Source organism: Pongo abelii, chromosome 13 (genome assembly GCF_028885655.2).
Source record: "Pongo abelii isolate AG06213 chromosome 13, NHGRI_mPonAbe1-v2.0_pri, whole genome shotgun sequence".
Classification (NCBI taxonomy): Eukaryota; Metazoa; Chordata; class Mammalia; order Primates; family Hominidae; genus Pongo; species Pongo abelii.
Window position 1 is genome coordinate 118332192 of NC_071998.2, and position 25901 is coordinate 118358092.

The 25901-nt window shown below is 44.5% G+C and overlaps 1 protein-coding gene across 16 annotated transcripts in view; it reads left to right on the plus strand.

Moving 5' to 3' along the window:
• RALGPS1 (Ral GEF with PH domain and SH3 binding motif 1) overlaps positions 1–25901 on the plus strand; it is a 313313-nt gene that overhangs the window by 103018 nt on the left and 184394 nt on the right. For all 16 annotated transcript variants that reach the window (XM_054520658.2, XM_054520645.2, XM_054520654.2 and 13 more), the window contains one exon: positions 18542–18625. In XM_054520658.2, the coding sequence (XP_054376633.1) occupies positions 18542–18625 (84 nt within the window). The remainder of the gene's footprint in view (positions 1–18541; positions 18626–25901) is intronic.

Consider the following 25901-nt stretch of genomic DNA (forward strand, 5'->3'; position numbering starts at 1 on the left):
CTGGGGTTTAACACTTCTGCCCTTGAATGCCTTTCTTCTCTTCCTTCTCCTCCTTGTTTCTTTTCTTTTCTTTTCTTTCTTTCTTCCCTTCTCTTCTCCTTTTTCCTTCTCTCTTCTCTCTGTCTCTTTTTCTGGAACCTGAGTTTTCCATTTGCATTTTTTTCTGTTCATCTGCTCCCATCTGTTCCCAGCCTCCCTCCTTCCCTGCCATCCCACTGTTTCCTGTCTCCTGCCACACCAGATTGTCTTGTCCAATTTATCCCTGTACAACAGTGCAGTGCCTAGAAGCCCCCAGCCCTTCTTGACTGTCTCTCTCGGACTCAGCCTCTCCATTTGCCCTCGAAACACTGAGAGAAAGAAAAGTGCTGCAGTTGCTCAGTCTCCAGGGGCAGGTCTTACTTAATAACATTTTTATGTAATGCCGGATATATGGCCCCTGCTTCTCTTAGGCTCACAGAATGGGAGAGCTGGGAGGATCTCAAAGACCATCTGGTGCTGCTATATTTTATAGAGAGGAATCTGTAACTCCTGCAGTGGGATGGGCTGACTTTAAGTCACAGAGGGGGTTTAGGACACATCTCAGATTAGAACCCAGGACTCCTGACTTAGGAAGTCCTCATAAAAATATAAAATTGCCAATGTGAGCTGCATGTGTCCTTGTAGGTCTTTTTTTGTATTTATTTCCTTCTACCTATAACCCGAGGCCTCTAACAGTTGCACCTGAATCTACTTAACCCATTAATGACAAGCCCTACCTCCTTTTGCAGGAGTGAGGCATGGAGGTGGGGACAGACTTCAAGCAATGGAGATATAAACAACCTAGGTCAGTCATACGCAGTGTCATCATCTGTTCAGTCTTCCTTCTTGTCCTGGGCTGACCTTGCCCTCTGGTTCTTAGCCGCCTGCCTTGGCTCCAACCTCACTCCAGCCCTTATTGATGGGGCTTCATGGTTTGTCTTTGGTTCTCCTACCTTGACCCCACCTTTTCAAGAAGTACACCTTATATTTCAATGTCACGTCTTTTTACATCAGTTAGAACTGTGTTGTCTTAATATGGTGGCTGTATGTGGCTGTTGAGCATTTGAAATGTCATTACTTCAAATTGAGATGTTCTGTAAATTTTAAAAAAAGACCAGATTTCAAAGACTTACTACAAAAAAGGAAAGTATCTCCTTAAAAATTTGTTATATTTTCTATTGATTACATCTTGAAAAGATAATATCTTGGATATACAGTCATGTGTCACTTAAAGATGGGATGCATCCTGAGAAATGCATCATTAGGTGATTTTGCCCTAGTGTGAACACCATATCGTGTACTTACACAAACCTAGATGGCATAGCCTACTATACATTTAGGTGACATGGCATAGCCTCTTGCTCCTGGGCTACAAACCTGTACAGCATGAGTACACTGAGTAATGTAGGCAAGTGTAATATAGTAGTAAGTATCTGTGTAGCTAAACATAGTTAAACATAGAAAAGGTACAATAAAAATATAATGTAAAAGATAAAAATGGTATACCTATATAGGACACTTACCATGGATGGAACTTCCAAGACTGGAAGTTGTTCTGGGTGGGTCAGTGGTGAGTGAATGTAAAGGCCTAGGACATTACTGTAATACACAACTGTAGACTTTATAAATGCTGTATACATAGGCTATACTAAATCTATAAAAAATTTTCTTCAATAATAAATTAACCTTAGCTTACTGTAACTTTTTTACTTTACAAACTTAAAAAAAAACTTTTTGACTCTTTTGTAGTAACAGCTTAAAACACACACTGTTCAGCTGTACAAAAATATTTTCTTTTTAAATATCCTTATTCTATAAGATTTTTTGTATTTTTAAAATTATTTTTTCTACTTTTTCATCTTTTTTTGTTAAGAGCTAAGACACAGACACACACATTAGCCTAGGTCTACTCAGGGTCAGAATCGTAAATATCACTGTCTTCCACCTCCACATCTTGTCCCACTGGAAAGTTTTCAGGGATGGTCATACACATGGAGCTGTCATCTCCTATCATAATGCCTTCTTCTGGCTGGGCGGGTGGCTCACGTCTGGAATCCCAGCACTTTGGGAGGCCGAGGCAGGTGGATCACCTGAGGTCAGGAGTTTGAGACCAGCCTGACCAACATGGTGAAACCCCGTCTCTACTAAAAATACAAAAACTTAGTGGGGCATGTTGGTGCGCCTGTGATCCCAGCTACTCAGGAGGCTGAGGCAGGAGAATTGCTTGAACGTGGGAGGCGGAGCTTGCAGTGACCCGAGATTGCGTCACTGCACTCCAGCCTGAGTGACAGCAAGACTCCGTCTCAAAACAAAACAAAACAAAACAAAAAAAACCCAAACCAACCAACCAAACAAAATAATGCCTTCTTCTGGAAGGACCTGCCTGAGGCTATTTTATAGTTAACTTAAAAAAAAAAAGTAGAAGGAGTACATTCTAAAATAACAGTGGGCTGGGTGCAGTGGCTCACGCCTGTAATCCCAACACTTTGGGAGGCCAAGGCAGGTGGATCAGCTGAGGTCAGGAGTTACCAGCCTGCCAAACACAGTGAAACCCTGTCTCTACTAAAAATGCAAAGATTAGCTGAGTGTGGTGGCACGTACCTGGAGTCCCAGCTACTTGAAGGCTGAGGCATAAGAATCGCTTGAACCTGGGAGGCGGAGGTTGCAGTGAGCTGAGTTCGTGCTGCTGCACTCCAGCCTGGGTGACAGTGAGACTCTGTCTTAAAAAGAATAATAATAATAATAATAACAATGAAAAGTATAGCAAATACATAAACCAGTAACAGTCATTAATTATCAAGTATTATGTACTATATATAATTGTATGTGCTGTACCTTTATGTGACTGGTAGCACAGCAGGTTGGTTTACACCAGCATCACCACAAACACTTGAGTACTGAGTTGTGCTATAACCTTTCTATGACTACAGCATCACTAGGTGATAGGAATTGTTAGCTCCATTATAATCTGATGGGACCACTGTTGTGTATGTGGTCCATTGTTGACCAAAACGTCATTCTGCAGTACATGACTATATTGAGTTAAATAAAATAAATGGTCAAAATTGATTTTACCTGTTTCTTTTTCCTTTTTTAAAACATGGTATTTGAGAATTTAAAATGTGTGGATTGCATTATATTTATGTTGGACATTGCTGGGTTATAGCCTCATAGGCCTTTCTCAACCAGGATTTCATGAGAGAATTAAGCCTTGTGCCTGAAGGTCCATTGTACATAATGAATGTACCATCTCAGGAGAGTTAAGAAACAGTCACTCAAATCATTTTCTGTGCTCTGTGGTTCAGATAAGAAACTTAGATGAGAAAGGCTGTAGCAACTGTTGTTACTTTTTTTCTGTTGTTGCATGCATTTACCGTTCATTTTTAATTTTATTTTATTTTTGAGATGGAGTCTTGCTCTGTCGCCCAGGCTGGAGTGCAGTGGTGCAATCTCAGCTCACTGCAAGCTCTGCTTCCTGGGTTCATGCCATTCTCCTTCCTCAGCCTCCCGAGTAGCTGTGACTACAGGTGCCCGCCACCATGCCTGGCTAATTTTTTGTATTTTTAGTAGAGACAGGGTTTCACCATGTTAGCCAGGATGGTCTCGATCTCCAGACCTCGTGATACACCCACCTCGGACTCCCAAAATGCCAGGATTACAGGTGTGAGCCACTGTGCCCAGCTGCTGTTCATTATTTTTTATTGCTTACTAATATTCCATTGTATAAATGTACCACGACTTGTCTGTCCATTCTGCTGCTTGACATTTGTGTTCCAGGTTGAGGCTGTTATTTAACTTTGATTTTAAGTTCAAGGGTGCATGTGCAGGGCGTGCAGGTTTGTTATACAGGTAAACGTGTGTTATGGGGGTTTTGTTGTTTCAAATTTCAATTCAAATTCCTGTAGTGTTTCTCTCAATTGTATAATGAGGGCTGTTGGTTTGAGACAGATACTACTAAGCTTCTAAGTTGTTTTTCTCTTTTTTAAAATCTCAAATGAATGTTACATTTTGCCAATTACCATTTCAATATCTGTTGAGAGGATCATATCACTTTTTTATCTTGGAATTATCAATATGCTTATTTGATTACTAACATTAGCTGATTGCTATATTTCTTAGCCAAACTTGTTAAGTTTGGGGATTTTTTTTCCATCACTTTTTGTGCTGTGGTATAAATTATTTGCCATAAGAATTATGTATTCTTCAAAAGCCTGAGAGAACTCACTGGTGAAACCATGTGGTCCTGGAACCTTTGGGTTAACTTTTTTCATTTCTTGCAGGGTTATTAGCATACTCATCAAATATAGAAAAGTTTCAGTTAGTCAAAAATAGAAGGCAGTGCGAAGATTAGGTCAGAGCCTGCACCTTCCTGTGAAGCAGGTACTTCCAAAAATTTCATTTTGTATTCCCAGCAATGGTCAGGATGACCCTGCAGCACATGAGGATCAACATTAAGAAAGATTGAACTGTGCTGAGACACATGAATTGCAATGGGAAAAGTGAGCAACAAGTTAGAGATTGCAGAAAACCAAAGTAATAAATTAAGGGACAAACTACAATTTTCTTCTGAAACTCAGAGCAAAAACAAAGGAAGATGAATGTGATGAATTGTTTCTAGGAGATGTCATGTGTGTATATCACAGGAATTCTAAAAAGGAAGGGTGGGCAGATGTGAGAAAATGTTTGTAATGTATTGAAGACAAAAGCAGATTATAAAACCACAGCTATAGTATGAGCTCAGTTGAGAGCCAGTGTGTGTGCATGTGTGTGCCCCTGTACCTGTGAGTGTGGGCATAGCTACCGTCCTGGCCATGGATGTGCTCTGTGGCTGAGGGTCCAGGCTCCAGAGGCCACAGGCCTAGGTTTAGTCCTGGCTCTCATATTGAACACATATGAGGATTTGAGCAAATTGTTGAACTTCTCCAGCTATGTGCCTCTATTTCTTCATCTGTAAAATGGGGCAATAATAGTACCTATTTCATAGGGGTGTTGTGAGAATTCAGGGAGCAATGGATAAATATATGTAAAATGACTGACATTGTGCCTGACACTTAGAAAGTGTCCTCAGTAAATGTTATTGTTTTTATTGTCATTATTATAAACCAAAATGTAAACTTTAGTTTTCTCTGAGTGTTAAGGTTAATAGGTAATTTAAATTTTCTTCATTGGAGGCCAGGCCCAGTAGCATCTGCCTATAGTTCCAGTTACTCGGGACGCTTAGGCAGGAGGATTGCTTGAGCCCAGGGGTTTAACGCCAGCCTAAGCAATGTAATAAGACCCTGCCAGCCAGGCTTGGTGGCTCGCAGTTGTAATCCCAGCACTTTGCAAGGCTGAGGCAGGTGGATCACTTGAGGTCAAGAGTTTGAGACCAGCCTGGCCAACATGGTGAAACCCCGTCTCTACTAAAAATACAAAAACTTAGCCGGGCATGGTGGTGCACCTGTAATCCCAAGCTACTCAGGAGGCTGAGGCAGGAGAATTGCTCGAACCCTGGAGGTGGAGGTTATAGTGAGCTGAGATCGCACCATTGCACTCCAGCCTGGGCAACAGAGGGAGACTCTGTCTCAAAAAAAAAAAAAGGGCATTTAGATTTTTTTAAAAAGTTCTTCATTGGGCTTTCTGTATCGTGCAGGTTTTCTGTAATGAACATGTATTAGGTCCCTAATTAAAAAAAAGTTTTTCTTCTTCTTCTTCTTTTTTTTTTTTTTTAAAGAGAACATCTGAATGATGTATTTGGAAAAAAACATTTCCCAAGAATATGGAGAAAGGGAATTGAACATAGTTCCCAGTGTAAGAGTGGAATGAACATGTGGCCCTGTGGGCCTAGTCCCAGTTTGTTAATCTTGTAAGCAGAGCTGCTGGCAGCTGCTCTCAGTCCGCTAATCGGGCTCTTTCTCTGTCACGTGGACAGGAGACTGCTCACAGGGTTGCAGTTGGCTGCTGCCCTGCGTTGACAGCCGGTTCTAATTGTGCAGAGCTACATAGTGCTAGGGCTGGAGAAGGAAGGTTTTGGGAAATTTGCATCATCTTCCTGACCCTAAGTCTGCATGTTTTCCAAGCAGATGTTAGCTTGAGGATTTGATGAAACAGTAGTGACTGTAAATGAGTTGTTATTCTATAGAAACTAGTATGACCTGAAAGCTGAGAAAGATGAATTGCTTCTGCTTATTCAGTGAGTACATACATGTGTATACTGACTTCACTGGAGGCACCATTTTTCCACAGTGATCCTTTCCCCCTCTTGTGGTTTGTCTAGCCAGGGGTTCTGGGGCCTTGGGAGGCCCTCATGTTCATTTCTTCCACGGCCCGCCCTGCCTCCTCCCTTTCTCCACACACACAGCCCTTAACGGGTATTTATTTCAAATTACCAAAGTGAGTTGCGCTCACATAAGAAAATGCAAATATCCTGTGCACTTAACCAAACTTGATTCTAGTATAGTAGAAGGTGCTTAAAGGGTTTGGGCCCTCTCTGCCATGCTCTCCCTCATGGCATCAGGGCAATACAGCCTACCAAACCCTCCATGTGAGGGTTTGGGGAGCCACCTCTGCCCAGTCCCTACATTGTTTTCCCATCCCACGCAGAAAAAAAAAATTCCACTCTACCTTCCCTTAAGGCTGGGACCTGGCCTCCCACCCCTGTCCTGTCTCACTGTTTCTTCTCCCACTCCTTCCCAGGCTCCTTCTGCTCCAGCCATGGGCTACCTTGCTGTTCTGATATCCCATGGTGCTCCTGAATCAGGGTCTTGACCCGTGCACTTCACTTCCTTCTGCCTGGGACCCTCCTCCCCTAGATACCTACAGAGCATGCTCCTTCACCTCATTCCTGTCTCTACTCCATGCCAGCTTGTCAGACAGGCCTGCTGAGACATCCCCTCCAAATATTCCTACCTTCATCCTCATTCATGCTTTTTCACAGGAGTTATCATCTGACTTATTATGATTTCTTTAGAAATCTCTCTTCTCCTGTAAAAGGTAAGCACCATGAAAGTAAGAGCATGTTTGTTTGTTCACTGCTGCATTGCCTAAAACATACTTTAATTTTGATGAATAAATGAATGTAGATGTGCTTTATAAACTGCCAATCACTGTTGTCTCTTCCTTTTTCTCTTCCTTCCTCCTTTATCCTTTCGTATCAACCCTTTCCCTTCTTCAAACACCATCATCATCATAATCATCATCATCACCACCACCACCATCATCATCCAAGAAAGAACTAAAGATACCTCAGTCCACTGGCAGCTCCCAGAAGGCTTGGACCTAGGCAGTGTCTATTAGGACTGCAACCTTGGGAAATAAAGCAGGAAAGTCCAGTTGTCCTTTGTGGCCTTGAGTTGTGGTAATTTATGTTCCTGTCTGTCCCTGCTTTGAGCAGACACCAATTTCAAGACCTGGTCTGACTCACTGTGGAACCTTTCCATCACAGTCCTGGCACTTAGATGGCTCTCTCTTCTTCCTTTCCCACTTGCGCTTAATCCCTTTATTCCTCCTCCTCCCTTCTTTTCTTCCATTTTTCTTCCTCTTTCCTCGCTTCCTTGTTCTTTTTGTCTTTCTCTCCTTCCTGTTTTTCTTTCATGTTTCACTGCAGCTGGTCTTGTTCCAGGGAGGGCTTGGGACAGTGCCTCACAGTGAGTTCCCCTCCAGCCGTGAGCTTTTCTGACTCCCTCAGTGCTAACGCTCCCTCCTTCTGCTACCAGGGGACCTGCATGCACTTGATTCTAGCTTTAACAGCTCTCCTGTAGGACAGGTGTGTTTCCCTAAGGTCCAGCTGGTCATGATTTTCACATGATTACTCCATCAAAAAGTATAGAAACAGGGCTGGGCGCGGTGGCTCACGTCTGTAATCCCAGCACTTTGGGAGGCCAAGGTGGGTGGATCATCTGACGTCAGGATTTAGAGACTAGCCTGGCCAACATGGCAAAACCCTGTCTCTACTAAAAATACAAAAATTAGCCAGGCATGGTGGCGGGTGCCTGTAATCCCAGCTACTCGGGAAGCTGAGGCAGAAGAATTGCTTGAACCTGGGAGGCGGAGGTTGCAGTAAGCTGAGATTGCACCACTGCCCTCCAGCCTGGGTGACAGTGAGACTCTGTCTCAAAAAAAAAAAAAAAAAAAAAGGACAGAAGCACCTAGTGGTCATGTGAAAACTGTGTGTTACTTATAAATGTTGACACTGATAGATTATAAGCAGGTTATGACTTTATAAAAATTAGGCATATTTTAGAGTATTTACTCAACTTCAAATTTTAATTTTTACAAGGTTTACAATGTGTAATATGTCATCTACTAAAAATTATTTTTTCCAAGTAATCTTGTACATGATAAATAGTACAGGAAAGCTTATGAAGAAAAACCTTCACCTCAGTCCCCTCCCCAAAGGTACACTCTTTAAACTGTTTTTTCTACTGGTTACTTTTGGAATTTTATTTGGCACACCAAAGCCTGAATTTCTTGTTTCACCAGCTTTGTGTGGTATCTTGTGACCGCTCACTTCCTATGCTTTCCCTCCAGTTCTCCACTGCCCACCTTCTGTTGATTACACTTTTACATTGCCTAATTAATGAGCTTCACCAAACTCATCACATTTTTCCTTAGGTGGACTCTTAAAGTTGAAAACCATCAAACAACACTTACTATTACGGCTACGTAACTGTTACACATAGTCAAGCCAAGTACTATGCCAGGATTGTGTTTCATTCCCTAGTAACCCTGGGCCATTCAAAAGAGAATATGCCTCACAAGACCTGTAGATTTTCTTTTCTTTTAATCCACTGATTGCTTGATACTGGGTATGTATTATATTTTGATTCGTGTTATATTTTTAATTGCTTTTATATTTCCCCAGAGGCTTCCCTTCAGCAGCCCTTTGTCCTGGTCCAGTGTGAACTAGTTGTTTTCCAGTCTTTTGCGCAGTTGTTTTTATAGGACCTTCCTTTGCAATGCTCTATGGTTGGACTCTTTCCTTTTTTTTTCCTTCGTCATATTTATTGAGGTTTAATTACATCCGGTAAAAATCACCCATTTTAGTAAACAGTTTGGTGATTGTGAAGAATGAGTGTTCTCATGTGGAGATCTTGTCTATCAACCCCAAGAGTTCTGTGTGCCCCTTTGTAGCCAGTTTGCCTCCTGTTCCCAGTCCTTGGCAACCAAGGATCTGATTCCTGTCTGTGTCATGTTTACCTTTTCCAGAATGTCATGTAAGTCAAATCATAATACTTTCTTGTGTGGTTTCTTCCACTTGGTATAAAACTGTTGACATTCGTGTACGCTGTTGTATGTGTCACTCTGTCGTTCCTGTTTTTATTGCTGAGTAGTATTGGATTATATGGCTGTACCATGATTTGTTCATCCCCTCACCAGCTGGTGGAAATCCGGGTTGTTTCTAGTCTGGGGAAATAGAGAATGAAGTTGCCATAAACATGCACATACAAGTTTTTTGTGGACATATATTGGTATTGGGTAAATACCTACCCAATGGGATTGCTGGGCCTACCAGTGGGATTGCTGGGGCAGTTGATAAGTGTGTGCCTAACTTGATGGGAAACTGCCCACCTGCTTTCCTAAATGGCTGTTCTGATCTTCCATAGCACCTGGTATTGTCACTTATGTGTGCTTTTTGCGATGATTGAACTAAATGTGGTGTCCATTGTCATTTAGTTTGCATTTCCCTACTGACTAATGACATAGAGCACCTTCCCCTGTATTTACTTGCCATCTGCGCATCCTCCTGGTAAAGTGTATGAATAAATCTTTTGTTTACTTTTTTTTTTTTTTTTTTTTTTGAGACAGTCTTCGTTCTGTCATCCAGGCTGGAGTGTAGTGGTATGATCATGGCTCACTGCAGCCTTGAACTCCTGGGCTCAAGCAATCCTCCTGCCTCAGCCTCCTGAGTAGCTAGGACTGCAGGCAAGCACCACCATGCCTGGCTAAGTGTTTTTGTTTTTTTGTTTGTTTGTTTGTTTTTTCCTAATTTTCTGTAGAGACAGGGTTGCACTATATTGCAGGCTGGTTTCAAACTCTTGGGCTCAAGCAGTCCTCCTGCCTCTCCTCCCAAAGTGCTGGGATTACAGATGTGGTTTACTTTTTAAAAAACATTGGTGTATTAGGGTTCTCTAGAGAGACAGAACTAATTTTGTATATATATAGGATATATATACAAAAGGGAGTTTATTATTAACTCACACGATCACAAGGTCCCACAATAGGCTGTCTGCAAGTTGAGGAGCAAGGAGACCCAGTCCGAGTCCCAAAACTGAAGAACTTGGAGTTCGATGTTTGAGGGCAGGAAGCATCCAGCACGGGAGAAAGATGCAGCCTGGGAGGCTAGGCCAGTGTAGTCTTTTCACATTTTTCTGCCTGCTTTATATTCTAGCCACGTTGGCAGCTGATTAGATGGTGCCCACCCAGATTAAGGGTGGGTCTGCCTTTCCCAGCCCACTGACTCAAATGTTAATCTCCTTTGGCAACACCCTCACAGACACACCCAGGATCAATACTTTGCATCCTTCAATCCAATCAAGTTGACACAGTATTAACCATCACAATTGGGTTGTTTGACTTCTATTGTTGTAACAGTTCTTTATATTTTTTATACAAGTCTCTTTTCTATCAGTTATTTGTTTTACAAAATGTTTTTTCAGTCTGTTGCATTCCATTTTCTTGACAGTGTCGAAGTACATTAGAGGGGTTTTTTTCTAAGTTTTTGTCTCTTTTTCTTCCAAAGTCGTTGTCATTTATTACCTTGGTTTTCCTTCCGTTCTGTTGGCTTAACTAATATGCCTGGTGGCGTGTAGGTGTTGTGACTTTTTTCCCCTGGCTTTTCTCCTGAGGGGAGTCTGCCTGGGAGAGCCAAGTGGCCTGGGCAAGACACAGCAGGTTGTCCGCACTGCAGGATGACAAGGTGGGGACTGGCATGCAGGGTGCAGTTTTCTAACTGTCAGCAAAAGGAGGCGACCTTTATTCTGTGGGTTCCAGCATGGAAGTCTTTAATTCTCCCATCCCACTTTTTGCCTGGGGGTGGATGCTAGCAGGCAGCGGGTGGGGGTGCTGGCTGAGGCAGTGTCCAGTACACTGACCTTTCATTTGTCCTCTGCTTATTGTTCCTTAATAACTCTGAGCCAGGAGCCTCTCTGAGGTCCCCCAAGGCAGCCTGACTTCACCACCTCTGTAGCCCCTTCCTGGCATAGTCTAGCTTGAGACTTTCTGTTTTCATTTAATCAGAATCTGTGCTGATCTCCAGTAATGTGTTGAAATCTCTCATTTGACAAGGGTAGTGGTGCCCTCCACTCCATTCTCATTCCTAGTTTAGGTTTATCTTTTACTTCTGTGCTTTGTCAGAGGGGTCTTGGGAGTGATGTTAGGCAAATGTGTATGTCGGGTGTCATTTGAACATGCAACCCATTTTGAACTTAATATGGCACCAATTGTAGGTGGTTTTGGGTTTGTCACAGACACAGGTGATGGGATCAGCATCTCCCTTTTGAAACTTGTTTTTAATCATGGACTAACTTCATTGTTCTCTCACATATTTGATTCATGGTCTCATTAAGAGTTATAGAAAAAGATGATATTTGATTGTGTTTACAGTGAAATATATACAAATACAAGCATTTGTATTTTGTTAATAACTATTAGGATCTGCTGGAACTGCACATTTTACTGAGGGGAGAACTAGTGGTACTGGATGTGACCCCCACCCACCAGTGGTTGAGGCTTCCCTGAAACAGACCAGATGAGTATTCTCCCCAATTAGCATATCCATAAACTATGGCACGTTTGCTGCCTAAAAGAACCAAGAAGCTTCTTTGCTTCCCTTAGCCTGCTTTGTAGTCTCAGATTGTTCTGAGTTCTGACTTTTCTGACACCATGTAGAGCGTGGGCTCTGGAATCAGACTGAGGTTTGAATCCCAGTTCCAGCACTTACTAGCCATGTGACCTTAGACATGTGGCAATCTCTCTGAGCCTCATAGTCTCATCCATCAATTGGTACCTATCTCATCGTCTTGTTTGTGGATTCAGTAAGTTGCAGCATGTAAGTCCCCTAGCCCAGAGTCTAGCAGGCCATTTTAACACTCAGTAAACACTGATTCTATATATCCCTAAGTCTCTGCCCCTGGAGGAGCTCCCTGTGTATCTGTAGACATTTAAACTCTGGATTCTACTATCCCTTTTGTCTTTTAAGCCCTGCCTGTGTTGCCAGAGGCACTGTGCCCCATTCTGGCCATGGCAGCCCAATTCCTGTACTGGCCCTGACTCAGGCGTGGTGCTCTCAGAAGCCTGCCCAGATTCTGCTTTGGTCTATTCCTTCATGTTACCCAGTTCTCCTCTAGGCTGCAAGCCTGCCGGAGCCCTGGGTGAGGCCTGCAGCTCTGTTCTGGCTGTGGTGAGGATGGGCTCCCATGACTTCTACCATCCACTACCTGTGTGGTCTGGACAAATTAATTTACCTGCTTGTTACGTATTATTTCATTTAGAAATTGGAGGTCAAAGCAGTTGTATCCACCGTGAGGGTTCTGTGAGGATAAAATGAGATGGTCCCTCTGGAGTGTGTAGCACAGTTCCTGGCACAATGTAGGTGCTCAATAAATCTTGCTGGTGCTTCCCTCTGGCTGGGCCTTGGCTCTCATCCTGGCACCACTGGAGTCCTAGTGTCCAGGGACTGCTGTCCTGTCTGCCTCCTCCTTCTGATTCCAGGGGCTCTCCTGGCCTGGGTTTTCAGCCCCTGCACCCACTGCTCAGCGCTGCCTTTCCCTGTGAGCATTATTTAATTTAATAAGCACATTAAAAATATTACAATGTATCATTTTTTTCTAAGCACTTTGCAAATATCGGCCTATTTAATTCCTATAACTACCTTACAAAGGAGGTGCTATTATTAATGCCGTTTTTCAGATGCAGAAAGTCAGGCACTGAGAGTTTAAGTGACTTGTCCAGGGTCACACAGCCAGGGAATCAGCCCTGGTCCATGTAAGTCCTTAACTACTATATGCTGTGGCCTCTCTTTTGTGACCCTTGTGCCCTCAGAGCTCACTCCTGAGACCAGAGCCAGCCCCTCTGCCAGATCCCAGGTGGGTAGCTTTCATGGAATTCTGTTACTCCTGCTTGGGCCTCTAGACCCCCCCGACTTCCACACAAGGAAGGTGTGGGCATCGTGCACCTTTGCTACTGCCTCAGCAGTCAGTATATGTGGTCTCCCGGGGGAACTATAGATAGAGAAGAATTTAGACTTCTTTGTGGGTGACAAGGCATGGAAGTCCCTGAAGGACACGCCAGCCACTCTCTATTATTTGCTCATCTCCTTAGCCCATTCTTAACTCTTGTCACAAGAGTCTAGGCCCTGAATGCCTTACTCCCCAGTCACACCCACTCTGGTCGGGTCCCCAAAACTGGCACTGTCTCCCTGACTGCCTTAGTACTGGGTCACCTATCTCCTAGGGTGTTTTAGAACTCCTTTGGTTAGGTGTGTAATTGTCCCACTAGTTCTTCTGAAGATGATTTATAAAAGCAAATCTGGCAGGTCTTTCCTGTTGTTTTTTTTTTTCCTTCCTGTGAGAGGGTAGGATGGGAAGAGTGGGAGAAACATGGAGGGAGGAGGAAGAAGAAAGCCATTGAGCACAGTGGTGATGTGCTGTTGGCTGGTACCAGCCTGGCAGTGGTCCTGAGGTCTGTTGTAGTGACTCGCCCTTGAGGCAATGCGTTTTCCATGTGGACACGTTTGATGAACATGATTTGGAGATGACTGCAGTGAGAGTTAGGCACACGTGGAAGGGCCATGTGCTGACGCCAGCTTCCTATGGCCCGATGGCCTAGATGCTGTGGGGGTCTTCAGAGAGGACTTGTCACCACTCCCCAGTCTCCTTTCCCAAGGCCTTACCTGATGGACTCCAGACACGGTCAGGGTTGGGCCTTTCTCAGCCCACCTCAAGGCATCTGACTCCCAGACCCCTAAGCACAAAACTGGCAGCTAGTGGAGTAAGCCTCATGGTGGGGTGGCCCAGAGCAGCTTTGCAGGGGCAGCTGAAACCAGTGTTGATTCTTGCTTTCACCTAGGAATGTTTACAGGTGGGAGTATTAAGACTAAGTTGTTTTTGCACAGTTAGGGATTATTTCCACAGTGTCTTTGTGATAAACATTCTTCTTTGTCAGAGTGAATGTCTAAATGAATTTTATGTTGTTATGTGTTTTCTATTTAAGGCAGCTGGTCAGGTACCCCTTTGGTTCTGGGCCCACTGATTTTGAGTTGTCTGTGGGATGCCAAAGAAGGTATGGCCAGGAGGTACCTGGCTATCCTGGACGGGAGCTCAGGAGAGAAACTTGGGCTGGACACAGACATGTAGTTGAAGCCACAACAGTCAGTATATGTGATCTTCTAGGGAGAAATATAGAAGAATGTAGAAGATGACCTTGGACAAGTTGAGGTGGAGATTGTGTCAGAAAAGAAAAGAGCAGCCGGAAAAATAAGACTAAGAGTGAGGGGCCGGAAAGGTGAGGAGACAACAGGAGAACACAGTGTGCAAAGGCAAGGCAGAGGACAACAGATATGGTGGAGGCCAAGAGCGGCCAGTGAAGGGGCACTGATTTCCTAGTTGGGAAGTTGTCTTAGGAGAAGGAACAGTTACAGGGGAACAGGGAGCAGGGAAGGCAGGTAGGAGAGGGGAGTGAGTTTAAGTCATTCTCTTGCAAGGGAGAAGAGTGAGCAGGAGCTGGAGGGGACAGGGTCTGGGAGAGGTGTTTTTTATTGTTATTAATATTAATGGGAGAAACTTAATGCATGTCAAAATGCTAGCAGGAAGGATAAATTGGAGAGGAAGACGTGGAAGGTACAGGGATGACAGAGGGCATCAGAGTAAGGTCTCTGAGAAGGCAGAGGGGTAGGATGGGGGCAGGAAGACAGCGAAAGAAGCCCGTCTTTCATTAAAGCCAGAAGGAGGGAGAGGATGCGAGGACATTTAAGTTTGGTGACAGGAAGTTTTCTTCTCATAGCATCTGTTTTTCCCTGATGAGCATGAGGAACACCCTGGTGACAGGAGGAAGGTCTCAGCAGCACCTGGCAAAGGACTGCACAGGCTCTTAGCCCCCTCACATCCAGTCAGCTCAGCCACGAAGTCAGGGCCAGGGACCGCCTGGGCAAGATGTGGGCCTCAGAGCCCATGGGAAGGGCTGTGCGACAGTCCCTGGGCAGCTCAGTGGCCCACCACAGACACAGCTACCAGGGCCGTACTGAGCTCATCCCAAACTCTTGTCTGCCTTCTAGAATCAGCCTTGTTTCCTCTGGTCAATTTTAACTAAATTACACTCAAATAGGTTCCACAGTGTGGACCTTTTTTAGGCATTAGTGACTGGAAGAGTGTTGTTCTATTACTTCACGTTTTCCTAAACCCACTTAACACGGATGGAATCTCTTGTAATCCTGTAAGGCCAAACATAGAAGAGGAACTGCGCCAAAGTGGTCGGGCCCAGTACTTATTTTAGCACAGATAGAATGGTCTTACTTCTTCTGACATTGTGATAAATCTTCTGCGCTGAATTTGGGAGGTCTTCACACTGAGGAGTGCTCATGCTTCATTCATTCAACAGAGGCTGCTTGAGCATCTACTGCCAGCCAGGCCCTGTGCCCCGCATGTCACCTCCCTTGTCAGGCTCTACCTCCTTCAGTCTCCGTCACAATTCTATGGGGTTAGCTACAGCATCTTCATATTTAGTACTGAAGGAACTGATGCCGAGAGAGGTAATTTGTCTGGAGTTTCCCAGGAAATAAGTGACATGGTCTGGATTCAGAGCGAGATATTTTGGCTCAAAATCCTTTGCTTCTTCCATTTTATCAAAGTACTTCTCAAACATAATGTTTTACTCTGCTGATGTTTTAATTTTAAATGTTACATGCGTTCCAGTGCGAAAGGTTCCTTAGGAAATTGTTAAAACCCAGTAACTCCACATAGAGTTTTTGAATTAGGGTCTTAGAAATGTTCAAACCAAGTAAATTTAGGGAAGATGTATTAAGTACCAACCGGTTCCTGCCTGCATGATATCAGCAAAATGAAAGAGAAATAATAATAGATTTTGTTAATAATTCAAGACAGTAAAGAGAGAATGGTGTGGGAAAAAGAAGATGTTTGGTGTTCAAGCTGAGTCTGAATACTGCCTTGTTGCTTAACAGCAGCGTGCCCCTGGGAAGAGGAAGGCAGGTAACCTTTATCAAGTACCTGTCACGTGCTAGGTGCTTTCCATGTCTTAATCTCATTTAATTGTTATAATGAGCTTCACAGATAAATCTAGTATCATACCCACTTTAAGATGAGAATCTAGAAGTTCTGAGAAGATAAGCATCGTGCAGCTGGTGTATGGCCAGCCAGGATCTGACCCTGGGGTCCACACTGCTCCCTTTCTGGGTGTTGTCTGAAGTTATTACGGTGTGGAAATAAGACCACAGAGTCTGAATTAAATTCACACATGCACACGTGCGTGTGCGCACACACACACACACACACACGACTTCTGCTATTTATTTGAAAATTCAGGAAAAATACAAAGGGAGCAATTATCAGCTAGAAATTGGGCAACAACCATGCCTCAGTCCTGAAACATCAGTTTTATGAGTTGGGTTTTATATTTGATTATAAACCCATACTTTTCCAGGACTGGCTTTGTGATTCACTGGGGAGAGAGGCCTTTGTCTTCACAAACAGACTTTAAAAGGGCAATAATAACATATATTTGCAAAGTGATTCAAGTATGTGTTTTAAAGAGAGGGAGATAGTATACATGTAACTGAGGTAGGTCAAACATACGTTTGAAACCGAACATAGCCTGGGTGCAGTGGCTCATGCCTGTAATCCCAGCCCTTTGGGAGGCCGAAGCAAGAAGATCGCTTAAGGCCAGGAATTTGAGACCAGCCTGGGCAACACAGTGAGACCCTCATCTCTACAAAAATAAAAATTAAAAAAAGAAACCAAGTGCAAATATATGTCATCAGAACAAGAAGAATCATAGTAAACAGCTGTAACTTCTACAACTTAAAGAGACTCATCTCTGCTTTTGAAAAGAAGTAGAGTCACAATATTCATCCAAGAGAAAGAAACCTCTTTATTAAAATGGATGTGGCAAGAATTACATGAGATAACATAGGTGAGGTGCTCTGTCCAGCGCCTGCTGTGTGGGGAATTCTTGCTAAATGGTAGCACCAGTGAATTCTGTTGTCATTGCTGTTACTTGAGTCTAAGTTGTGAGGGTGTGAAGGACATGGCAGGCTCCAGGTTGTTTGTGTTCTCTTGTGTGGGTGACCTTAAGGACAGAAGTGAGGCACCAGGAAGAGGCGTCTCGGCCCCTGGCTGCTTCCTCTGTGTTCCTAAGTCCAGGGCATTCATCTTGTGACCAGGAGCTGCTGTTGCCTTTAGCCAGGCTCCCACCAAGCCCCTGTCTGCAGCTGATTGTCAGATCCTAAGGTGTGTTTGACAGGCGTGGCCCTTCAGATGTGACTGCTAGTGGCCAGTTTTGTCCTGGGCTGTTCCTACTGCTCCCCTCTCTGCTTTCCTAGGAGACCGCTGATCTATATCTATTGTAGCTGCTGGGCAGCTGCCTCTCAGTAAAGATCTTATGAAAACTCTAGGTGAATGGCAAAAAACCAATGTTATTAGTAATACTGAGGCCTGGTAGGAATTAAAAGGCAGTCTTGTAACTTATAGGTGGAGAATTTCAGAATTTGCAACCTTTGCTACCTTTCCTCTAGTCTGTGTCAGGGCTCCACAAGGCACACGCTGAGAATGCTGGGCATTTGGATGATGGCTTCTCCTTGGTCCTTTTTTGTAGCACCAAGTAATCTCATTAGATTGCTCCTATTGTGTCCAGCTTTCATCCCTTGGCTAAGAGCCAGCCTTACTGATAAATAAAATCCAGAGAATTCCGTTCTTCAAATTATAATGCTAAACCTAGTGGAAAAAAAGAGACAAGGCCCTTGAACAAGATATTAAAGGGGACCTTTCCTTCTGCATGCTTTTGGTTATATGAGGGATTGGAGGGGCCAACTTCAGGACAGAATCTGAGGTCATACCAGAAGCTTCTCTGATTGCAGTAGGCTTGGACTGAGACTTTGCCTCACACCAGGAATGGATGATGTCATGTGGCCAGTGAAATCTGAGATTTTTTAATGGAGCCCTGGCATCACAACTATGCGGGGATGAGTTCTGCTGGTTAAAACATTTCTGTGCCCGTCAGACAATTTGCATTGTAAGAAGGACTTCTGGTCTTAGAGCAGCTGGCAGAGTGGCAGTGGATTTCTTTTCGCACAGAAATCCTGGGAAACATGGCCAGAGTTGTGGAGAAAAGTATTCCACTTATCCTCACTTCTGGTAGTCCCAGGCTGTACCGTCACCTACAAACCCAGCCCTCCTCTCCCACCTGCTAAAGATGGGAACAGCCAAGGTGTCAGCCCTTTGCCACCTTCATGCATGCCCATGTTCCCATTTGATGCCCCTGGTGTATTTTGCATCCCAACTAGAATCACTGTTGAAATTCATTCTGTGCTTCCTAGGAACTAGCCAGCTGTGGATGGAGTAAGAAGGAGAAACACAGTCTTGCCCCTAACGTTGTGGCCTTTACCCGGAGGTTTAACCAGGTAAGCAACACCCCTTGCATGTGCCTATCCAGAGAGCAATCTGCTGCTGTCCCCTATAGGCTGCGAGCCCCCCTCAAAGCTGTCTCCCAGGCACCTGGCCCCAGATCCAGCTTCTCTTCCTGAGTCCCCTACCTTTATCCAGTTTTGTGCCATTATGGTCCATTTTCACAGAGCAGGTGGAACTGAACATACCTTTCCTATGCTTAAATCACTTCAGTGACTTCCAGTTTCACTTAAGCTAAGGTTCAAGTACTTAATACGCTTTGCAAGGTTCAGCATGGTGGATCTCGCTTCTGTCCACCCCTCCAGCCTCATCTCTTTTCCCTCCTCCTGGCCTTCCTTCTCTTACTGATATACCTTATCTCTGTCCTGTCAGGCCCCATGTGTGTGGTCTTCACAGCCCAGAATCCTTCCTCCCTGTTCAACTTCCAATCAGATCTCAGCCTGAATGTCATTTCTTCGAGGAGTCTTCCCTGAATCCCCAGCCCACATGAGGTCACATATCCCCACATTGTACCCTGTACTCCGTGTGGTCCTTTATTAATAATTTGTCCTCATGTTGTATAACTCTGTAGTCTCCACCTTCCTTGCCGGGCTGGGAGCCCCATGAGCATGTCTATCTTGTTCATTACTGTGTCCCCCACCACCTTGCCCAATGTCAGGCATATCATAGACCCTCATTAACTGTATATGGAACGAATAGATGAGGTGCTCAGGAAGTACTTTTTAAATTGAATTTTCTTGAATTCCTGATGGCCTGATCCCTGGTCTTGCACTACTTTAAACTGACTTGGTCCAACAAGAACCTGTACTCCAGGTATGAAGATCTGGAATGATGATTGGAGACTTGGATCAGCTGAGGGAGGCAGGGTGTCTTATTTCTCAGCCAGACCTGCATGATCTTCAGGAGAAGGCATGCAAACCAAAGCCCCAAATTGTGCTGTTGACAGATTTCCTTCATTCTTATTTTTCTGGTTTCAAATGAGGCCAGTGGCCTAGAGGTTGTGTAGTATGTATGACTGTCCCTCTGGGTGATGGGGCCTGGATTCCCTTTGGGCCCTCTCTCCAGCTGGGCCTTCTCTCTCGGAAATGCTTGGTCTTGTGCATCACTGTTGCTCAACCCTCTCCAGGCTTCTCCAGCCTTGACCTTCCACCCCAAGTCCAGCAGGATCCTCAGAAAGGCACCAGCTTGTAGTTTGAAGATTGAGGCTGGAATTAGCATTATTATTATTTGATGAGATATAGTAGGAACCAAGAAAGACCTAGGTGCATCTGGAGTAGGGGCTGCACACTGTTTGTTTTGAAAAGAGAAGTTCCAAAGTCTTTTGCTTCTTTTTTCTTTGTTTTGAAAAATCGTCTCTTTTCAACTGAGCTTAGTCTTTAATTAAAAAAAAAAAGTGTGAGAATTTTGTCAGGGAATTCATAGTTTGCTTAACAAAACTATTTGACTGGGAGCCAACTCAGTCCCCACCTCTGACCAGCCACAGAGCTCCCAGAGGAGGGGCTGCTGGGGCTCTGATGTAATCTGCTTTGCATGTGGATGCCAGGTCAACTTGGCAAAGGCAGTGTGGCTTTTTCTGTGAACAATTGTGTTGTGTCCAGCTCAGACCAAGTGATGAAATGAGCCAGAAGCAAAGTCACATTTTTTTCAAACAGTGCTCTGGGAAATGGTCTTCCTGCTGGCCCATCAGCCAGTCAGAGAGCCAGCAGCTCCTGGACATAGCCCTGGTAGCTCTGGTTTGAAAATTGGCCAGAGGCCAGGCCTGGTCAGCCACTGGGGCTGCCTTCTTTGGGATGAACTCGCTGGCGTCCCTTCCTGGCAGAATTTTATGTGTGAGAACAAGACTCATCAGACTCCAAATAAAAGAAGGCAGGTCGCTCACCTGTCTGAGCCTCAGCTTTCTTTTCTGTAACTGAGAATAATAGTAGTGCTCTCCTTGCACTGTTGTTATGAAGAATAAATGGAATATGAAGAGCTTTAGCACAATGTCTGGCATGTAGTAAGCATCCGAATGTTTTGGGAGAAGAAAAGAGAAATGTGAAGATCAGCTGATTGGGAGGAGGTTGCCAGGGGATTTGAGGCTTCTTGTGGCCAAACAGAAACCCAGTGGCTAGTGCTTGCCTGCTTCTCTGTGGGATCTGAGTCTCTTGGGATTTGCTCATAGAGTGGCTGAGATGGAAGAGTTTGGCCAAGTTCACTAAAGGTCTTTTATGAACCAGCCTATGTTACAACCCCAAGGAATACACCGTGTAGCACAGAAGTTCTCAGTCTTTTTTGGGTCTTGGGTTCTTTTGAGAATCTGACAGTATCACATATGAATGTTCCTCTAGAAAACTGCAGAGATATACAAATTTGCATTTAATTTTAGGGTGTTCACTGCCTTCCTGAAGTTTATGTGTGGACATTTATGGGTCTGCGGACAATAGACTGAGAAACTGTGTCTCAGGGAATCCAACAGGCCTGGGTGTGAGTCTTATCGCAACAACTTATTAGCTGTATGATCTTGGGTTGGCTTTTGGCCTCTCTCAGCCTCATAGTCCTCATTTATAAAACAGAAAGAATCATTTCAAGTGGTTTTTGAAGACTAAACAAGAATCATGAATATAAATGGGTTACCCCAGTACTTGACACTTAGTAAACATTCCATGTAAGCTTAAACAAAGGGGCAGAATACTGGGAGCTATGAGCTAAAAGGAAGGTTAAGACCAGACCAACAGGCTTGGGCCTAAGTGCAAGGTTGGGCTTGTATCACAAAGATGCTGAAAATTTTGGAAGAAGTGAAGAGGGAATTGGGAGAAACGTGGTTCTAGTCTAGGCTGTGCTGCTAACCTGCTTTAAGGCCTCTCCTCTCTTTGGGTCTCAGGACCTTTTTATATTCATGGAGATTGGACAGGGCCAAATGTTCCCAACTTTTCTCATGGACACATTTTATAGTTCCTAATAACTGAAACCCCAGCTCAAACTCAGGTAAGCACAAAAGAGAGCTTCATGGCTTATGTATAATAACTAAATCCAGGGAGATACTGACTTCAAATATTGCTGAATCTAGGCAGTGGGGACAGTACCATCTGAACTTGGTCTTGCTCTCTCCACCTCCAGGTTCTGCTTTCCTCTGAGCTGGTTCCCTCAGGTAGCCTCCCCCTGTGGTTGCAGGATGGCTAGCAACAATTCCAGACTTGTATCATATTCCGAGGGCAACCTCAGGAGAAAAGACCTGCTGCTTTTTCAGTAGCTCTATCTGATGCCCTGGAATTGAGACTCAGTGGCTCAGATTGCCCTGGCTTGTGGCCCTTCTCGTTTGTTAAGATATAATCACTCTGACCAGGAAGACATGAAGCTCTGATTGGCCAGGTCTTGGAAACAGGCCTTCCTATGGAGGAGAGGCGGTAGGCCTAGGCCACATGGACTGAGAATGGAGAATGTATTTCCTCAAGGAAAATCAGGGTGTTCTGGAAGGAAGAAGCTACAAATGAGGGCCAGAAAGGAAGACAGATAGTTATCATAGACCTTCTTTTCTCTTGTACTCTTCCAGTCTGCTCTGAGCTGTCTCCCCAATCCATTCTGTTGATACCTTGTCACTCTCAAGTCCTGTCTGCCCTCTGAACTCCCGTGCTCATGAGCCTAGTGACTGTTTCTGCTTCCTCTTGGCTTTAATCGAAACTATTTTAAAAACATTTATTGAGCACTAATGCTGAACTTATTGGGTCAGATAGTATGCTAAGCATTTTACCCGTGCTATCTAATTCAATTTTCACGTGCCTAATGAGATAGATATTTTACACTCACTTCATGGATAAAGAAACTGAGGCTCTGCAAAGTGAAACAACTTGCTCAAATTTACATAGCTGGCGAATTCCTCTGCTTAAGGGGCCTTCTGTTTTTTTCTGAACACTTTTCTGAAAGAAACTTCTGCTTTTCCAAACCTAATTTATCACAGGGCTGGGAGACAATGTTAGCATTCTCCTGTCTTCCACATGCTATCTCTAAACAGTTACTCTTTCCTCATTGTGTAATACTCCCTTTTATATGAGGCTCATAACTCTAGTTATATTCATTTATGTGTTCAGTAGTCATTGACTGAATATGTACTAGGCTCTGTGCTTGTTCAGGGGGTCAACGATAAACAAGTTGTCACCCTTGCCATTGTCAGCACATAGTCGAGTGTAGGAGGCAAACATGATGGAGGCGATTCCAGTCCAGGGGAATTCGTGCTAGGACGGGGAAACCAGAGGAGAGGCATGTGCAGGAGCAAGGCAGGCCAGAGTGGGGTCTGTTCCTTCAATCTGCGTGAGGGATAGGAGCTGTAAACTGGCTGGGCACAAAAAAATATTAGAAGACAAAATGACAGCCCTTGGTGATTGATTGGTTATGGAGGGAAATGACAAAGAAGAGTAAAAGAGGGTCCTCTTTTGGTATTTGGGCAGTCCCATCCTTGAGACAGTGAACACAAAGGAGGAGCAGTTTTGAGAGTTGGAGATGAGTTAGGTTTGGACATGTGGGATGAAGTATGCAGGAGGTCATTGGATATTTGAGTCTGGAAGTCAAGGAAAGGTCCAGCCTGGAGATGCAAGTATTGGAGTCATCTGCATTTGAAGGGCCGGGGTCAGTGAAATCATCCAAGGAGAAACAGAGGCCCAAGTGAGTACCTGAGGATTGCTGATATTTAAGGGATGGGCAGAGGAGAGGAGGCCACACAGGAGGCAGAGAGAGAGCAGCCTGGGAGCAGAACACTCAGTGATATGGAAAGGGCAGTATCTGGAAATCAGTGTTTCAGAAATTAGGGAATGCTACAGAATGAGTCATCTAAGACAGGGCTAAAAAAGAGTCCTTTGATTTTAGCAGCAAGGGCAGTTTTGCAGGGATGTAGCAGGTTGAGTGGTAGATGTGAGGCAATGAAGAGAGCAGGTGTAAGTGATTCTTACAACACTGGCTCCAAGGGGAGCTGAGAAGGGAGTGGCTGGAGAGTGGAGGAGTCAAAGAAGTCCTGGGAGGTGGTTGCATGTTTTTTTCTTCTTTGAAGTGAGCGGAACCTTAAGGATGTGAAGGAGCCAGTGGACCTGGAAAAGTTAAAGATGAGGAAAGAGAGGAAGTACTTAATGAGGTAAAGTCTCAGAAAAGGTGGAAGAAGCGAAGACCTGGGTGCCTCTTCATTGTAAGAGATGAGTCAGCAGAAAGGAAAGGGGCAGATGTAGACCCATTTGTAGGTGCAATACAAGGAAAGTGATGGCTTTTCTTTGTCAGTGAAATGGGAGGGAAAGGGGGAAGGAGTGGGGCGAGAAGATTGATGGGTTTGGGGAAAGTTTGAAAAAAGCTGCTTCACAGGAAAGAAGAGAGAGCTGACTCTGGAAATACAGCAAGACTCTTGGGCAGTGATGGTGGCCTAGATCAAATAGAGATTGTGATTTTCTAAGTGGCCCCAGTGCATGTGGGTAGTAGATGGTTTTCTCTAGTTGCACTTCTCAGCCTAGGAGTAGGTGCGTGGAAGAGCACATGGTTAGACCCATCCCCTTAGGGGTTGGCAAAGCAGATTTTTTGGAAGGATCGAGATGCAAGGGAAGTTAAACTAGTGGCAAAGAAAAGGCTGAAGTAGGCCGGGCGTGGTGGCTCACGCCTGGATTCCCAGCACTTTGGGAGGCCAAAGCAGGTGGATCATCTGAGGTCAGGAGTTCAAGACAAGCCTGGCCTACATGGTGAAATCCCATCTCTACTACAAATACAAAAATCAGCTGGGCGTGGTGGTGCACACCTGCAGTCCAAGCTACTCGGGAGGCTGAGGCAGGAGAATCACTTGCTCTCAGGGTGGAGGTTGCAGTGAGCTGAGATCGCACCACTGCATGCCAGCCTGGGCAACAGAGCGAAATGCTGTCTCAAAAGAAAAGAAAAGGCTGAAGTGACAAATGATAGGGGATTGGTCTGCTTAAGAGGAAAAGGATGCCAAGGAAAAGGGCTGCCAGGGAATCCAGGACATGGTGAGAGGAAAGATCTGACACAGTGGGGGTCAAGGAGAGAGTAAGGACTAGAATGTTTAAAGATTGTGGTCCCAGATGGAACCGAAGTTTTCTGACGTAGAGCAGGACTGGGAAATCAAGAAGAAAGAGGTGGCTGAGGTAGGGAGGTCTAGTTGCTAAAGTTGAAGTGCTCAAGGGATCCGAAGCCAGGGTCATTTGCAGTGATGTTGAAGTTGCCCAAGGAAGAAGGCAGGATTGGTATGGAGAGAAAGATAGCAATCCAGATCCTGATGGCTGTTTACTGTCTCTGCTGTGGAATCATAAACATGGAGCCTTTTCACACGGACTTCTTTCACTTAGCGACACGTAGTTAACATTCATCCATGTCTTTATATTACTTTATATGTCTTGACAGCTCTTTTCTATGTGTATATTCCATTGTATGGATTTACCATCCGTGGTTTGTTCATCCATTCACCTACTGAAGGACATCTCAGTTACTTAGTTACTTCCAGTTTTGACAACTATGAATAAAGCTGCTACAAACATTTGCGTGTGTGTGTGTGTGTGTGTGTGTGTGTGTGTGTACTAAAGTTTTCTTTCTTTTTTTTTTTTTCCCTGAGGTGGAGTCTTGCTCTGTTGCCCAGGCTGGAGTGCAGTGGCACGATCTCGGATCACTGCAACCTCCGCCTCCCGGATTTAAGCGATTCTCCTACCTCAGCTTCTGGAATAGCTAGGATTACAGGTGCACGCCACCAGGTCCAGCTAATTTTTGTATTTTTAGTAGAGACGGGGTTTCACCATGTTCGCCAGTTTGGTCTCGAACTCCTGACCTCGTGATCTGCCCACCTCGGCCTCCTAAAGTGCTGGGATTCCAGGCATGAGCCACTGCACCCGGCCAGATTTTCAGATCAGCTGGGTATATACCTAGGAGCACAAGCTAGATTGTGTCTGTCCCATTTTGTATTCTCATCAGCAATGAATGAGTGTGTGGCTTCAATCCTTGCCAGCAATTGATATTGTCAGCTATTTTGTGTTTTAGGCATTCTAATATGTGTGTAGTAATCTTGGTTTTCTCAGCTTTATCCAGACCACTCTTGGATAGTTACGTCTGGTTCTGGGTGCCTCACATGAGGGGTGAGGGTGGGAATTATCATACAGGAGTGGCATGTAAGTATTACAGTGACTAGAAGAGTAGGGGAAAGAAAACATGTTATACAGGGATAGGTGGAGGATCTGTGAGTGAGAAGACTCAGGGAGAAGGTCATCAAGGTTTTCAAGCAGTTGAAGAGTTCTTAATGGGGAAGCTGAATTAAACATAATCTAT